General features: G+C 43.5%; 1 protein-coding gene across 4 annotated transcripts in view; it reads right to left on the reverse strand.

Annotated features, from left to right (window-relative positions):
- fancm (FA complementation group M) overlaps nucleotides 1-17,454 on the reverse strand; it is an 80,101-nt gene that overhangs the window by 36,347 nt on the left and 26,300 nt on the right. For 3 of the 4 annotated variants that reach the window (XM_045723346.2, XM_045723345.2, XM_045723349.2), the window contains 9 exons: nucleotides 11,531-11,662; nucleotides 11,045-11,177; nucleotides 10,812-10,901; nucleotides 10,291-10,389; nucleotides 9,725-9,903; nucleotides 7,467-7,673; nucleotides 5,653-5,908; nucleotides 3,683-3,834; nucleotides 3,173-3,331 (listed from right to left, as the gene is read on the reverse strand). In XM_045723346.2, coding sequence (XP_045579302.2) covers nucleotides 3,173-3,331; nucleotides 3,683-3,834; nucleotides 5,653-5,908; nucleotides 7,467-7,673; nucleotides 9,725-9,903; nucleotides 10,291-10,389; nucleotides 10,812-10,901; nucleotides 11,045-11,177; nucleotides 11,531-11,662 — 1,407 coding nt within the window. The remainder of the gene's footprint in view (nucleotides 1-3,172; nucleotides 3,332-3,682; nucleotides 3,835-5,652; nucleotides 5,909-7,466; nucleotides 7,674-9,724; nucleotides 9,904-10,290; nucleotides 10,390-10,811; nucleotides 10,902-11,044; nucleotides 11,178-11,530; nucleotides 11,663-17,454) is intronic. The other variant, XM_045723347.2, reaches the window with a different exon arrangement.

Consider the following 17,454-nt stretch of genomic DNA (forward strand, 5'->3'; position numbering starts at 1 on the left):
GTGTGTCATCTGATGAAGATCATCAAAGGTTAGTGCTGCATTTAGCTGTGGTTTGGGTTTATGTGACATTATATGCTAGCTTGAAAAATGGGTGTCTGATTATTTCTAGCTGGGTACTCTGCTGACATAATCTAATGTTTGCTTTCGTTGTAAAGCCTTTTTGAAATCGGACAGTGTGGTTAGATTAACGAGAGTCTTGTCTTTAAAATGGTGTAAAATGGTCATATGTTTGAGAAATTGAAGTAATAGCATTTCTAAGGTATTTGAATAACGCGCCACAGGATTCCACTGGCTGTTACGTAGGTGGGACGATTTCGTCCCACTGGCCCTAGAGAAGTTAAACAAAAGCATATTTTAACAGTTACAATTACTTTTGATACTTAAATATTTAAACCAATTACTTTTACTCAAGTACTATTTTACTGAGTGACTTTCACTTGAGTCTTTTTCTATTAAGGTATCTTTACTTTTACTCAAGTATGACGATTGGGTACTTTTTCCACCCCTGACTGCAGTTTAAAATTTGTATGAGAGGGTTAAATCGTACATTTTTGATTGGCTAACGTTACTTGACGAAAAGCAACTCTGCTATTGTCTTGAAGCTAAAATGTAATGATTTTAGTCTATAGATGAGAAAATAAACTCTTTGTCTGCACATGCTTGTGGTATAGGATTGGTTATGTTTAGGTCTAGGGTGGAGGTGAAATGATCCTTGACTAGTCTCTCAAAGCACTCAAGATGACGGAAGTGAGTGCTATAGTCGTTTAGCTCAGTTCCCTTAGCTTTCTTGGGAACAGGAACAATGGTGGCTCTCTTGAAGCATGCGAGAATAGCAGACTGGGATAGGGATTGATTGAATATGTCTGTAAACACACCAGCCAGCTGGTCTGCGCATGCTCTGAGGACATGGCTAGGGATGCCGTCTGGGCCGGCAGCCTTGCGAGGGTTAACACGTTGAAATGTTTTACTCACGTTGGCTGCGGTGAAGGAGAGCCCGCAGGTTTTGGTAGTGGGCCGTGTCAGTGGCACTGTATTGTCCTCAAAGCGAGCAAAGAAGTTGTTTAGTTTGTCTGGGAGCAAGACATCGGGGTCCGCGACAGGGCTGGTTTTCTTTTTGTAGTCTGTGATTGACTGTAGACCCTGCCACATACCTCTCGTGTCTGAGCCGTTGAATTGCGACTCTACTTTGTCTCTATACTGACGCTTAGCTTGTTTGATTGCCTTGCGGAGGGAATAGCTACACTGTTTGTATTCGGTCATGTTTCCGGTCGCTTTGCCCTGAATAAAAGCAGTGGTTCACGCTTTCAGTTTTGCGCGAATGCTGCCATCAATCCACGGTTTCTGGTTGGGGAAGGTTTTAATACTCACCGTGGGTACAACATCACCGATGCACTTGCTAATAAACTCGCTCACCGAATCAGCGTACACATCAATGTTGTTGTTCAACGCTATCCGGAATATATCCCAGTCCACGTGATCGAAGCAATCTTGAAGCATGGAATCAGATTAGTCGGACCAGCGTTGAACAGATCTGAGCATGGGCGTTTCCTGTTTTAGTTTCTGTCTATAGGCTGGGAGCAACAAAATGGAGTCGTGGTCAGATTTGCCGAAAGGAGGGCTTTGTATGCGTCGCGGAAGTTAGAGTAACATTGATCCAGGATTTTGCCAGCCCGGGTCGCGCATTCGATATGCTGATAAAATTTAGGGAGCCTTGTTTTCAGATTATCCTTGTTAAAATCCCCAGCTACAATAAATGCAGCCTCAGGACATGTGGTTTCCAGATTACATAGAGTCCAATGAAGTTCTTTCAGGGCCGTTGAGGAGTCTGCTTGGGAGGGATATACACAACTGTGATTATAATTGAAGAGAATTCTCTTGGTAGATAATGCGGTCGGCATTTAATTGTAAGGAATTCTAGGTCAGGTGAACAAAAGGACTTGAGTTCCAGTATGTTATGATCACACCACAACTCGTTAATCATAAGGCATACACCCCCGCCCTTCTTCTTATCAGAGAGATCTTTGTTTCTGTCGGCGCGATGCATGAAGAACGAAGGAGACTGTACCGACTCTGATAACGTATCCCGAGTGAGCCATGTTTCCGTGAAGCAGAGAATGTTGCAATCTCTGATGTCTCTCTGGAAGGCAACCCTTGCTTGGATTTCGTCTACCTTGTTTTCAAGAGACTGGACATTAGCAAGTAGTATACTCGGGAGCGGTGGGCGATGTGCCAGGCTACGGAGCCTGACAAGAAGACCGCTACTTCTGCCCCTTCTCTGGCGCCTTTGTTTTGGGTCGATTGCTGGGATCCGATCCATTGTCCTGGGTGGTGGACCAAACAGAGGATCCACTTCTGGGAAGTTGTATTCCTGTTCATAATGTTGGTAAGTTGACGCTGCTCTTATATCCAATAGTTCCTACCGGCTGTATGTAATAAGACTTAAGATTTCCTGGGGTAACAGTGTAAGAAATAATACAAAATAAAATACTGCATAGTTTCCTAAGAACGAGAAGAGAGGAGGCCATCTCTGTCGGCGCCGGATGTTTATGTGGATATATTGAAGCAACATCTCAAGACATCAGTCAGGAAGTTTAAGCTTGGTCGCAAATCGGTCTTCCAAATGGACAATGACCCCAACCATACTTCCAAAGTTGTGGCAAAATGGCTTGAGGAAAACAAAGTCAAAGCCCTGACCTGAATCCTATAGAAAATTTGTGGGCAGAACTGAAAAAGCGTGTGCGAGCAAGGAGGCCTACAAACCTGACTCAGTTACACCAGCTCTTGTCAGGAGGAATGGGCCAAAATTCGCCCAACTTATTGTGGGAAGCTTGTGGAAGGCTACACAAAACATTTGACCCAAGTTAAACAATTTAAAGGCAATGCTAACAAATACTAATTGAGTGTATGTAAACTTCTGACCCATTGGGAATGTGATGAAAGAAATAAAAGCTGAAATAAATCTCTCTACTATTATTCTGACATTTCACATTCTTAAAATAAAAGTGGTGATCCTAACTGACCTAAGACAGGGAATGTTTACTAGGATTAAATGTCAGGAATTGTGAAAAATTGTGATTAAATGAATTTGGCTAAGGTGTATGTAAACTTCCGACTTCAACTGTATATGGATGGGTAGATGGATGACCCCCTCTCAGGTTGCCCTCCCTCTCACCTCTTCCTGGCGCAGGCCGTCAATGAGCTCCATGACCTTGGTGAAGTGGTGGCAGCGGTTGGAGTGGTCCACAATGTGAGTGGGGAAGGGCTGGTTCTGCCAGTGTCTCCACTCCCACAGAGACAGCTCCCTGGTTGGCCCACTGGAGAGCGGCTCCACCTACAGCCACATACACAACATAATCATAAAATATACCACTTTGCAGATATTATCCAAAGAGATAATGGGGCGGCAGGTAGCCTAGCGGTTAGCGCGTTGGGCCAGTAACCGAAAGGTTGGTGGATCGAATCCCCGAGCTGACAAGGTAAACATCTGTCTTTCTGCCCCTGAACAAGGCAATTAACCCATTGTTCCTAGGCCGTCATTGTAAATAAGAATTTGTTCTTAACTGACTTGCCAAGTTACATAAAGGTTAAATAAAATAAAAAAATCTAAGATACGAGAGTGCATACATTTGTAGTGTGTGTGTGTGTGTGTGTGATCCTTGCAAGAATTTAACCCATGACTCACCCGAGGTGGCGAGCCTTCTTGTTTTGAGAGGAAACGGGACCGTCTCAGAATGGGTGGAGCCTCCCCCTCCCCCAGTTTCATCGTAGACTCCCAGTGAGTGAGCTCAGAGGGGCTAAGGAAGCCATCCTTCTTCATACTCTCCTGTTGCCCGACTGGATCATTGAAACACAAGGGCGAAGTTGACTTTATACTCCAAAGCTGAGAGAGGCCCGTTGTCAGTCTTTCAACTGTTACAAAAGCTTACAATACAGGTACATGGAGAGCCAATACATACACTACCGTTCAAAAGTTTGGGGTCACTTAGAAATGTCCTTTTTTAAAGAAAAGCTTTTTTTTTTGTCCATTAAAACAACATTAAATTGATCAGAAATACAGTGTAGACATTGTTAATTTTGTAAATGACCATTGCAGCTGGAAACAGCAGATTTTTTATGGAATATCTACAGAGGCCCATTATTAGCAACCGTCACTCCTGTGTTCCAATGGCAAGTTTGTCATTGGCAAGTTTGTCATTTTAAAAGGCTAATTGATCATTAGAAAATCCTTTTGCAATTATGTTAGATTGACTGAAAACTGTAGTGCTGATTAAAGAAGCAATAAATCTGGCCTTCTTTAGACTAGTTGAGCATCAGCATTTGTGGGTTCGATTACAGGCTCAAAATGGCCAGAAACAAAGCACTTTCTTCTGAAACTCGTCAGTTTATTCTTGTTCTGAGAAATGAAGGCTATTTCATGTGAGAACGCTGTGTACTACTCCCTTCACAGAACAGCGCAAACAGGCTCTAACCAGAATAGAAAGAGGAGTGGGAGGCCTTGGTGCACAACTGAGCAAGAGGACAAGTACATTAATGTGTCTACTTTGAGAAACAGATGCCTCACAAATGCTTAACTGGCATCTTCATTAAGTAGTACCCGCAAAAAAAACAAAAAACAGTCTCAACATCAACAGTGAAGAGGCGACTCCGAGATGCTGGCCTTCTAGGCAGAGTTGCAAAGAAAAAGCCATATCTCAGACTGGCCAATAAAAATAAAAGATTAAGATGGGCAAAAGAACACAGACACTGGACAGAGGAACTCTGCCTTGAAGGCCAGTATCCCGAAGTCGCCTCTTCACTGTTGACATTGAAACTGGTGTTTTGCGGGTACTACTTAATGAAGATGCCAGATGAGCATTTGTGAGGCGTCTGTTTCTCAAACTAGACACTTTAATGTACTTGTCCTCGTGCACCGGGGCCTCCCACTCCTCTTTCTATTCTGGTTAGAGCCAGTTTGCGCTGTTCTGTGAAGGGAGTAGTACACAGAGATCTTCAGTTTCTTGGCAATTTCTCGCACGGAATAGTCTTCATTTCTCAGAACAAGAATAGACTGACGAATTTCAGAAGAAAGTTCTTTCTGGCCATTTTGAGCCTGTAATCAAACCCACAAATGCTGATGCTCCAGATACTCAACTAGTCTAAAGAAGGCCAGATTTTTTGCTTCTTTAAATCAGCACAACCGTTTTCAGCTGTGCTAACATCATTGCAAAAGGGTTTTCTAATGATCAATTAGCCTTTTAAAATGAAACTTGGATTAGCTAACACAACGTGCCATTGGAAAACAGGAGTGATGGTTGCTGATAATGGACCTCTGTACGCCCATGTAGATATTCCATTTAAAATCAGCCGTTTCCAGCTACAATAGTAATTTACAACATTAATGTCTACACTGTATTTCTGATCAATTTTATGTTATTTTAATGGACATTTTTTTTTAAATTTTCTTTCAAAAGCAAGGACATTTCTAAGTGACCCCAAACTTTGGAACAGTAGTGTATGTCAAATGAAAAATATTTAGTTAAATGCAAACATTGCTCTGCTCTGGACAAGATGGCCAAATATTTGGAGCACGGTGATAACAACACCAAGACTTATCTATGAGAGTCGTTGCTGTCGGTTCGATTCAATCATAGACATACCAAGAGCCTCTCTTACCTAGACCATGCGGAAGAATAAAGGACTCACGTTGGCCCTCCAAGGAGTGGGACCTGCGCCCCCTCCAACCCCCGGAGAGCCGCCCGCTGCTCTCCCGGTGGTCAAACTGGCCACAGGTGATGTGCATCTTGTGCAGGGCGGGGTGCACCCCCCCGGGCAGCATGCGGGGGTTGTGGGGGAACATGTGGAATCTGTGGCTGTTCCCCACGATAGACTTGTACACGCTGCGCTTGTTGCTCTGGCTCTGGTTGTAGGTCTGAGGGGAAAACAAAAGATGTCCGACAAAGAGTTGGTGGTTGCAGATTAGGGGGTGCGCACTCAAACAAAGAGCGTTTCAAAACGTAGTCAAGATTATTTGAAGCTATTTCATGCTTACAATGCATTCAGAAAGTATTCACACTTTTTCCACATTTTGTTGTGTTACAGCCTGAATTTAAAACGTATGAATTTTTGATTTGTCGTCACTGGCCTACACACAATACTCGATGATGTCAAAGTGATTTGCTTAACAAGTCGCATAATAAGTTGCATGGACTCACTTTGTGTGCAATAATAGTGTCTAACATGACCTTTTTAATGACTACCTCATCTCTGTACCAAAAACACATACAATTATCTGTAAGATCCCTCAGTCAAGCAGTGAATTTCTAACACAGATTCAACCACAAAGACCAGGAGGTTTTCCAATGCCTCACAAAGACGGGCATCTATTGATAGATGGGTAAAAAAAAAAAAAGACATTGAATATCCCTTTGAGAATGTTGCAGTTAATTACACTTTGTAAGAGCTATCCATACACCCTGTCACTACAAGGACACAGGCATCCTTCCTAACTAAGGGATTTCACCATACGGCCAATGGTGACTTTAAAACGGTTAAGAGTTTAATGGCTGTGAAAGGAGAAAATAAGGATGGATCAACAACATTGTAGTTACTCCACAATACCAACCTAATTGAGAGAGTGAAAAGAAGGAAGCCTGTACAGAATAAAAAATATTCCAAAACATGCATCCTGTTTGCAACAAGGCACTGAATTAGTACTGCAAAAAATGTGGCAAAGCAATTAACTTTTAGTCCTAAATACAAACTGTTGTGTTTAGGGCAAATCCAATACAACACACACTTCTAAAAACATGTTTTCACGATTATGAGGTATTGTGTGTAGATGGGCGAGAGGATATATATATATATATTTTTTTTATCCATATTGAATTCCGGCTGTAACACAACAAAATGGGGAATAAGTCAATGAGTATGAATACTTTTTGATGGCACTGTATCTGTTAATTCTAGAGGCAACTGTAGAGCAAATGTTTTTGCGGTTGATCAATGTGACAAAACAAGGATAAGCATGGATTCTTAAAGCAGTGCCAGGTAACACAAAGTGCACTTGAGGATGTTTGGTCTATCTTCGCATAACAAAGGAAACCAATCTAAAACGGTGAGATGCCTGGGAAGGAGCCAGACACTTGGAAACACTAGACAGTGAATCCAGAGCCACACAAAAGACTGGATCCGGTTGGGGGTTGTGGAATTTGGTATTTTGAAAAAGTGGAAACACAGCTAGGTCTGGAGCACACTTTGTACCTCAGTCTCCCCCTCTCTATTCAACTGTCTAAATAAATAAATATGAGGAAAAATAAGGACATTCCATTGACCTGGTCCTAGTGCCGTCTTGCTAACCCCTATGTTAATTGTCATGCCAAACATAAACACGTTTGGTATGACAACAATCATAGGAAAGACCATAGAGGTACAGCACAAACAGATGTGGGACCATTCCTAAGATTCCAAAGGCAGGAGTTGTTGCTCACTCTCTCCTCTCGTCCCTCGGCCAAGATGACCACTATGCGGCCCTGGCGTTTGCGTCCGGTGCGGCCCATGCGCTGAACCAGGCGGATGGGACTCTTCTGGGCGTCGAAGCACACAATGAGGTCCACCTCGCCTATGTCCAGTCCCTCCTCACCCACGCAGGTGGACACCAGGGTGTTGAAGCCCCCCTCCCGAAACCTCCGCACCACCTTCGGTACAGAAATCGATACATTTTATCAGGATGACAGAAATTTTCACTGTGCCTGTATGTGAAGTCAATCACAAACATGTATGTCTGTGCTGTCAAGTCATGTGGTTCTAATGATTTAGTGGGTAAGAGCATGGTTATAGCAACATGTGGGTTGTGGAATCGATTCCAGCATGGGTCAGGGCCACAAATACTGAATGAGTCACTGGATGGTGCTGAATGACCATATTTGCACACACACCTGTGAATATATACTGTACTTTGTTTGCATCAATAAATTACTGAACCCTTATAGTGGTAATTGAATCCAGCACAGTTTAGGATTAAGGTAAATGTTTCCTTATAGAGCAGTTCTCATGAACTTTGAGCTGAAGGCACAGTGCTACTGTACTCTGTGACATCATGTCCTCAGTGCATCAAGGAGATGAAGAGGAACTGAGCAGGCCTATGCATTAACTGCAAGTCTCTGTACAAAACAGAACCCTTAAAATATACAGGAGTCAGGACCAATGCAATTTATCGACGATTTGTAGAGGAATGATACTTATGAGCAGCATAACATTTTGTGCTAAAGTACAATGGGGGGAAAAAAACGACCAGCTAGTTCTTCACACGCTACGTTCCTGTAAGTTAATGGTGGGTGCTGCATTTAGCCTAGAGGCTAACAGTTTAGCCATTCAATTGATTTGCTGGTGGTTTTTGAAGAACATAAAATATATCATTTATGTATAATCTTTACCTGAACTGGATCAGTACTGCTTTCTTACTTTATCGTAATCGCCTTAACTTCTCCATTTTATACAGGCCTACCTACATTATGTTATACCTATGGTACAGGTGTGAGTGGTGAAAATATATTTCTATCAGCAAACCAGTCTCCCATACCCTACCTATGCAAATTAATGAACAAAACTCTTTGGGTCTCCTTAACGTACATATTGTCATGAATTTTACTTGTGATTTCAACTTGAATGTGTTATTGTGTATGTATTGTAATATCCATGTATTTCAGTATATTTGACTGCCATGTGGATATCAGTACATTTAAATAAATAAATAAAATAAAATATTGGCAGCTCACCAACACACAGTAGGATGTGTCAATTATCTAAGCTAAGCATACACTCTGTCTGCCAGTCAGGAATAGAGAAAGCTGAGGACCTGAGAAGACAAGCCTAATATGGTCAATGTTGTAGCCATCTCTAGGACACAGAAAAACACCTTAGCTTCAGTCAGAGCTGCTAAGCAACCACATTTTTGGATAACATTTAGTGTTTGTGCCATTTAGCTTTGCTCAATACAGGTATTTGGGAGGCACTTTCCAGTGTGTCCTTTGTTGGTTCATTTGGACCAAATCCCAGTACAATGTAAACCAAGCCATGTTCATCAAATAGTACCCTTTTTAATGACGTTATCCTGGCGTTACCATGAGCTTGTGTTATCCGTCTTGTCACCTGGTGTGACAGTGGCACATGCATTGTGTTTTTTAGTATTTATCAAAATCAAATCACATTTTATTTGCCACATGCGTCAAATTCAACACGTTACAGTGAAATGCTTAGTTACAAGCCCTTAACCAACAATGCAGTTTTATGAAAAATAAGTGTTAAGAAAGTATTTACTAAAATAAACCTTTTTTTTATTTTTTTAATAATTTAATTATAAATTCTTATTTTTAGAGCAACAGTAAAATAACAGTAACGAGGCTATATACAGAGGTTACGGGTACAGAGTGTGGCGGCACAGGTTAGTCAAGGTAATATCAGACATTTTATTGAAGAGATAGGACGCATAGAAGGAGATAAGTGAAGAGAGGGGTTGTAACAAAGCAGCGGTAGGTCTGGGATTCAAAGCAACACGGCCACACTCACAGGCCTATGTACTGAAGGTGGTGGTCCAAAAGGGTTCTTCGACTGTACACATGGGAAAATCCTTTGAAGAACCCTTTTGGGTTACAGGTAGAACGCTCTGTGAAAAAGTTTGTCAAAGGGTTCTTCCATGTGGACAATCGAATAACCATTTTAGGTTCTAGATAGAACATAGTGTTTTTACCTCCAGCTGCTCCTTCTGGGTGAACCCTTTGACCCCCTTCCCTGCCGAGGCCTGGCCCATAAAGGTCATGACTTTGACCAGGGGCAGGTGGCGATTTAACATGGCGGCAATCTCCTGCACACTCTCCCGGAACGACGAAAAGATCATCACTCGTGTGCTCACTTCCTGGGGCCCAGAGCCTGGACCAATCAAAGAGGAGAGGGAAAAGAGAAAGAGGTTACTTACAACCAATGGAAAGGGGGCACCAGCGCTCACTTCATGTAGTTGGAAATTAAGTATACGTCTTAATTTCCTTTTAGGCAACATTTCCTACTGAAATACACACTGCATACATTCGGTTAGTGCCTTCCTCAGTGCGTGTGTGCTCTTACAACCGATCAACTGCTTATTAAGTGCATCTGCTACTACTCAAAGCAAATACGGACTAACAACATTTGGAGCACACCGACTTTAACCATGTCATTCATTCCTGCCGTTTACCTCGGCTCTAGTTAAATATCTTAAAAGGTTGAGTCATCGCTAAGAGTCGAGTGCAGTTAGTTGCTACTAACAAGAGAGTAAATTACCAGTGCTGGAGCTCTCAGCCCATGTTTTAAAGTGCCCTAGCACTACCTCCTCAAGCTTCTGCAGTTTGGGGTGGCTGTAGATGAAGGGCTCCTCGGGGCCTGGAAGCAAAGCGCAATACACGGCAATCAGGTCAGTCAGGGCCCACGACACCCTTCGTAATAAACATTCACAATTAGGAGAAACATTGGTAACGCTTGTTTTTTTACAGCCAGCTGTTGAACAGGTAGTTATTTAGAAATTACTTGTTACAACGGTAATTGACTAATAATTGCGTAATAATTACACTCCGGTTTCTTTGAGATTCATTGACACAAGCATCACTATGCACCATTTGGTACCAGGTAGTTACCAAATTGTGTTGAATTCTTTCAGGTAAGTACCAAAAAAATACTTATTGTTACCACAGTTTCCTAGTATTCACCATGTAAATACCAGGAAAGTACCAGCCTGGCTGTGAAATAAAGTGTTATCATGTGGCTTCAAAAACTGTAGGAACGGGGCTGTAGGAACGGTATCCTACCGGTGGGCTTTACAAACATGGCCTCCATCTCCTGGTACAGGTCCATGAAGGTGGCGTTGCGCTGTAGCTCGTTCCTGGCTCGAGACTTCTCTTGAGTTGGCATAAATAGAGAAATCACCTGAGCAGAATGCTAGCTATCACTTATAGAGTGAGTGAGTGAGTGAGTGAGTGAGTGAGTGAGTGAGTGAGTGAGTGAGTGAGTGAGTGAACGTAGGGAGGTGCCTCCTACCTACCTTTTGTGCCATCCATGATGCCCTGGACATAGAGGAAGAGGGAGCGCAGGCCCATTTGGAGCAGCAGCTCGTATCCATGGTACAGGCTGATACACAGGGCAAAGTCCCCCTCCAAAGCCCCTTGCAGAGCCCCCTGTTAACAGCCAGGACCACAAAGATAGGCTTAATGTGTTTAGCTTGACTTAATTTGACAGCAAGACATAACATGACGTAACTTGACATCGATTTGCAAGTCAATTTGACATTGGATTTCCATCGCAAAACAGCAACGTGTTGGTTGATCATAGAAGAAAATGAATAGGGGATACTGAGGACATTCCTGCTCCAAAAAAGATGAGCATTGGTTGGCTACGTGTTACAAAATGTTCATAAAGTTATTAAAAGTATAGCCTTTCTCTGTGTGTGTGTGTGTGTGTGTGTGTGTGTCGTGTGGTAGTGGTGTGTGGTGGCACTGTGTGCCTGCATGCGTCCGTGTGTATACCGCACCGTGACGTGGGGCGGAGGGTTCTTGCGGAACTGTTCCCGGGACAGGATGAGCTGGTACTTGGTGAGGGAGTGCAAGTTGCGGTGAGACATCGCCCTGTTCTGGATCAGACGGCCCATGAACCGTTCCAGTACCTGGAACAACAATGGGTGACACAGACAGGATAAGTTGAGCGCCTATTTCATTTACATTTTTTACATTTTAGTCATTTAGCAGACGCTCTTATCCAGAGTGACTTACAGTAGTGAATACATACATTTCATGCATTTTATTTTATTTCGATTTTTTTTGTACTGGCCCCCCGTGGGAATCGAACCCACAACCCTGGCGTTGCACACACCATGCTGGCGTTGCAAACACCATGCTCTACCAACTGAGCCACAGGGAAGCAGGGAACAAACGCAATACAAAACCGAAGAAGGCTCTGCAATTATCTGTTCCCCATTTCAGAGTGAGGCAGATTTATTTTATTTTTGTGGCCACAATTGTCATATCCATTCATCTTCCCAGCAGGAGATTGAAGTCTCCAACAGGAAGCCCTGGAACCAGTGTGCAATTATTCAGAATAAGATAAGTCAATTATAGGTTGGTATAGAAGAAAAATAAGAAAATAGTGCTTTGTATGGAGTCCTCGATTCACATAAGTCGGTACTCACATTATTTACAGAACCGATAATTCCAGTGACCTTTTACATCACAAAAGCATATTAGATCGATACCAATCTAAGATATTTTTGCCACACACACAAGACAAACGCATTAGGGAGGATTTCCCCCCAATCAAGGTGAGGATTTCAACCGATTGGACATAGTAGTCATAGACTGTTTTCTCTGCTACCGCACGGCAAGCGGTACAGGAGCGCCAAGTCTAGGTCCAAGAGGCTTCTAAACAGCTTCTACCCCCAAGCCATAAGACTCCTGAACATCTAATCAAATGGCTACCCAGAGTATTTGCATTACCCCCCTGCCTCTTCTACACTGCTGCTACTCTCTGCTATTATCTATGCATAGTCACTTTAATAACTTTACATACATGTACATATTACCTCAATTACCTCGACTAACCGGTGTCCCCGCACATTGACTCTGTACTGGTACCCCCTGTATATAGCCTCGCTATTGTTATTTTACTGCTGCTCTTTAATTATTTGTTACTTTTATTTCTGACATTGTTTTTGTATTTTCTTAAAACTGCATTGTTGGTTAAGGGCTTGTAAGTAAGCAATTCACTAAGGTAAATTAAAACTGTAAATTCAGCGCCTGTGACAAATTTGATTTGAGTTGTCCAATCCAGCAGGCATGAAGATGACTCTAAATTAAGTTGTTCAGTCTTTCAACGGCTGGCCTCAAAACTCGCTCTTCCCAAATCCGAAAAGCAAAAAGCCATTTTGGGGGATTGGTTTGATTTAGGTCTATTCTCTCTAACACAATCAATCTAACGCTTAGAAATAACAAATCTAAACATTCCCAGGTGCCACAATTGAACAATGACACCTGGGTCGTGTTCATTAGGGAAAGGGGGGTACCTAGTCAGTTGTACAACTGAAATGCGTCTTCCGCATTTAACCCAACCCCTCTGAATCAGGGCACCGCGACGGAATAATGAAAAATGTATTCAGTTTGGTGCCTAATGAACACTGCAGATCATAGGCCTTTATTAACAGCACATTCAAAATCACAATTGAATGAGATATTAATGTAAGTAATGGGGCACAAATGTAAATGAATGAGGTCTTATTTCTGAGGGTATCTAATGGAGCGATATGTCTGTAATCTAGCACTGGGCACTGTGGAGACGTGCGCCAGCTGGGACCGAAGCCTTTGAATGCTTCAAATAGGCTTTTCCACAAATCATTACATAAAGGGATTAGGGGATCAAATTCAAATCAACCTCGTGACAAACTGGCCCATCTACCTTTTCAACAGGGCCAGATATCAACTCAAATCAAAGTTTATTGGTCGTGTAAACAGATTTGCAGATGTTATCGCAGGTGCAGCAAAATGCTTTCTAACAGTGCAGTAATAATACCTAGAAAACCATACGCACCTACTCAAAAAGTAAAAATAACGAAATATATCAATATATAACGGTGTGTATACAGTACATGACTAGAAATGTGTGTATAGCAGTAGTTATGTAGGATGAGCTATGACTAGAATACCATATATACATATAAAGTGGGTAAAACAGTATGTAGATATTATTAAAGTGACCAGTGTTCAATGACTATGTATATAGGGCAAAGCAGTCTGAGGTGCTGGGTAGAGTACCAGGTGTAGCCGGCTAGTAACAGCGACGAAGGTTCAGAGCAGGGTACTGAGCGGAGGCCGGCTTGCGGTGACTGTCTAACAGTCTGATGGCCTGAAGCTGTTTATCAGTCTTTCTGTCCCAGCTTTGGTGCACCTGTACTGTCTCCTTCTTCCAGATGGTAGCGGGGTGAACAGGCTGCGGCTCGGGTGGCTGAGGTCCTTTATTCTTGGCTTTTCTGTGATACCGGGTGCTGTAGATGTCCTGTAGGGCAGACAGCGTGCCGTCCATGATACACTATATAGACAAAAGTATGTGGACACCTTAAAATGTGTGTATTCGGCTATTTCAGGCACACCAGTTGCTGACAGGTGTATAAAATCGAGCACACAGCCATACAATCTCCATAGACAAACATTTGCAGTAGAATGGCCTTACTGAAGAGCTCAGTGACTTTCAATGTGGCACCGTCATAGGATGGCACCCTTCCAACAACTCAGTTCATCAACTATCTGCCCTGCTAGAGCTGCCCCGGTCAACTGTAAGTGTTGTTATTGTGAAGTGGAAATGTCTAGGAGCAACAAAGGCTCAGCTGCGAAGTGGTAGGCCACACAAGCTCTCAGAATGGGACCACCGAGTGCTGAAGCGCGTAAAAACACTCACTACGAGTTCCAAATTGCCTCTGGAAGCAATGTCAGCACAACAACTGTTTGTCGGGAGCTTCATGAAATGGGTTTCCATGGCCGAGCAGACGCACACAAGCCTAAGATCACCATGCGCAATGCCTGAATCACACTTCACCATCTGTGATGAATCACGCAGTCCGACGGACTAATCTAGGTTTGAAGGATGCCAGGAGAACGCTACCTCCCCCAATGCATTGTGCCAACTATAACGTTTGGTGGAGGAGGAATAATGGTCTGGGGCTGTTTTCATGGTTTGGGCTAGGCCCCTTAAAGCTACAGCATACAATGACATTCTAGTCGATTCTGTGCTTCCAACTTTGTGGCAACAGTTTGGGGAAGGATCTTTCCTGTTCCAGCATGACAATGCCTCCGTGCACAAAGCGAGAGCCAAAGAGAAATGGTTTGTCGAGATCGGTGTGGAAGAACTTGACTGGCCTGCACAGAGCACTGACCTCAACCCCATTGAACACCTTTGGGATGAATTGGAACGCCGACTGCGAGCCAGGCCTAATCGGCCAACATCAGTGCCCTACCTCACTAATGCTCGTGGCTGAACGGAAGCAAGTCCCCACAGCAATGTTCCAACATTTAGTGGAAAGGCTTCCCAGAAGAGTGGAGGCTGTTATAGCAGCAAAGGGGGGAAAGGGGGCTATCCAGTCAATTGTACAACTGAAATGTGTCTTCCGCATTTAACCCAACCCCTCTGAATCAGAGAGGTGCGGGGGGCTGCCATAATCGACATCCACGTCTTCGGCGCCCGGGGGAACAGTTCTGCTCAGGCGCAGAACAACAGATTTTTACCTCGTCAGCTCGGGGATTCGATCCAGAAACCTTTCGGTTACTGGCCCAACGCTCTTACCACTAGGCTACCTTCCGCCCATGATTTCAGAATGAGATGTTCGACGAGCAGGTGTCCAAGTACTTTTGGTCATGTGGTGTACATTGGGCTGACAGCACCACCCCCTGGTTGTGGATGATGCAACTGCCATACTTCCACCTCCTGAGGTTGAGGTGGTGCTGCTGCGCTTTCTTCACCACACTGTCTGTGTGAAGGGACCATTTCAGGTCGTCAGTGATGTGCACACGAGGAACTTGAAGCTTGTGACCCTCGACACGAAGTCCTCGTCAATGTGGATGAGGGTGTGCTCTGTCATTATTCACAATTAATTCAGGAGTATCTGTAACCATGGTAGCGCCCACATTAATGTAGAAGTGTTTCGAAACATATTCTGTTCTTATTTACAATAAAAGTGACTCCAAAATGACGATACATTATTTACCTAGGAGCTAGGAACATAAGCATTTCACACCAGTCATAACATCTGCAAAATGTGTACGCGACCAGTAGAATTGCATTTAATTTGAATGCTGCCATCTATCCACCGTTTTTGGTTTGGATAAGTTCTAACAGTGGGAACAACATCCTCTGCGCACTTCCTGATGAACCCAGTCACGAGTCAGTGTATACGTCCTTACTATTCTCAACGATAAACCGTCCTTACTACGGGGGTTTCCTGTTCAAGTTTCTGCCTATAGGTGGGAAGGAGCAGAATGGAGGCGTGATCGGATTTGCAGAAAGGGAGGGTGGGAGAGGGCCTTGCAGCCGCTCGGAAAGGGAGATTAGCAATGATCCAGAGTATGTGATGCACGTGCAGCACAGGAGATGTGTTGATAGAATTTTGGTAGCATTTTCTTCAGATTTCCTTTATTAAAGTCCCCAGCTAAAATAAATGCGGCCTCAGGATAAGCGGCTTCCAGTTTGCACAATCCAGCGTAGTTTCTTGGGAGACGTTGTGGCATCTGCTTGCGAGAAAATATACACGGGAGAATAAAGGACTTGACGTTACTGTACGTTACCACAATCTCACCATGAAACAACATTTTGGGTTGGGTGAATTACTGGAAACTGACTACTAGTCCTAACCCCCCATGGCTCTCATCGCAGACTCACACGCTAGCTGGAAGCACGCTACACTACTCTATTGATGGCGCCGACAGACATGGCAGCTCTGCTACTAGCTCCAAAGCAACTTTGCAGTATGTCTTGTTATTTCTTACATTATTAGCACAGAACGTTTGTGTTATTACATACAGCCGGAAAAAACTTTTGGATATCAGAGCGGCGGTAACTCACAAGCATTCTGACCAGAAATACGACTTCCCAAATTGGATCCTTTGTTTGTATCCCCCTAGGCAATTGGACTTATTCCAGTGGCTGTTCCAAGACGCCGCCAGTGGAAAAGAGGTATTTGGAGAGGACTTGAAGTCCGACTCAGGAGACGTGCACACCATCCACTACTTCAGAGTATATTACTCACTAATGTTCAGTCCATGGACAATAAAGTAGACGAGCTCAGGGACTGTAACATACTCTGTTTCACAGAAACTCTCCGGATATACTGTCCCCAGCCATACAGCCAGCTGGGTTCTCAGTACATCGCGCAGACAGGAATAAACAACTGTCCAGGAAGAAGAAAAACAGAGATGTATGTTTCATGATTAACTAGTCATGGTGCGATTGTGATAATGTACAGGAACTCAAGTCCTTTACCTCACCATCAAATGCAGACTGTATTACCTCCCAAGAGAATTCTCTTCGGTTATAGTCACAGCCGTGTATATTCCCCCTCAAGCCGATACCACAACAGCCCTCAAGGAACTACGCTGGACTTTGTGGATTTGGAAACCACATATCCCTGGGGCCGCATTTATTGTAGCTGGGAACTTTTAACGCAAATTTGAGGAAAACACTACCAAAGTTCTATCAACACATCGACTGTAGTACTCTCACTGCTAAAACTCTCAACCACTGTTACTCTCCCTTCCAGGATGGCTACAAAGCCCTCCCCCGCTCCCCCTTCGGCAAATCAGATCACGACTCAATTTGGCTCCTCCCTTCCTATAGGCAAAAACTCAAACAGGAAGTTCCCGTGTTAAGGTCAATTCAGTGCTGGTCTGACCAATCAGAATCCATGTTTCAAGATTGTTTTGA

This window comes from Salmo salar, chromosome 09, assembly GCF_965601325.2.
Source record: "Salmo salar chromosome 09, fSalSal1, whole genome shotgun sequence".
Lineage (NCBI taxonomy): Eukaryota > Metazoa > Chordata > Actinopteri > Salmoniformes > Salmonidae > Salmo > Salmo salar.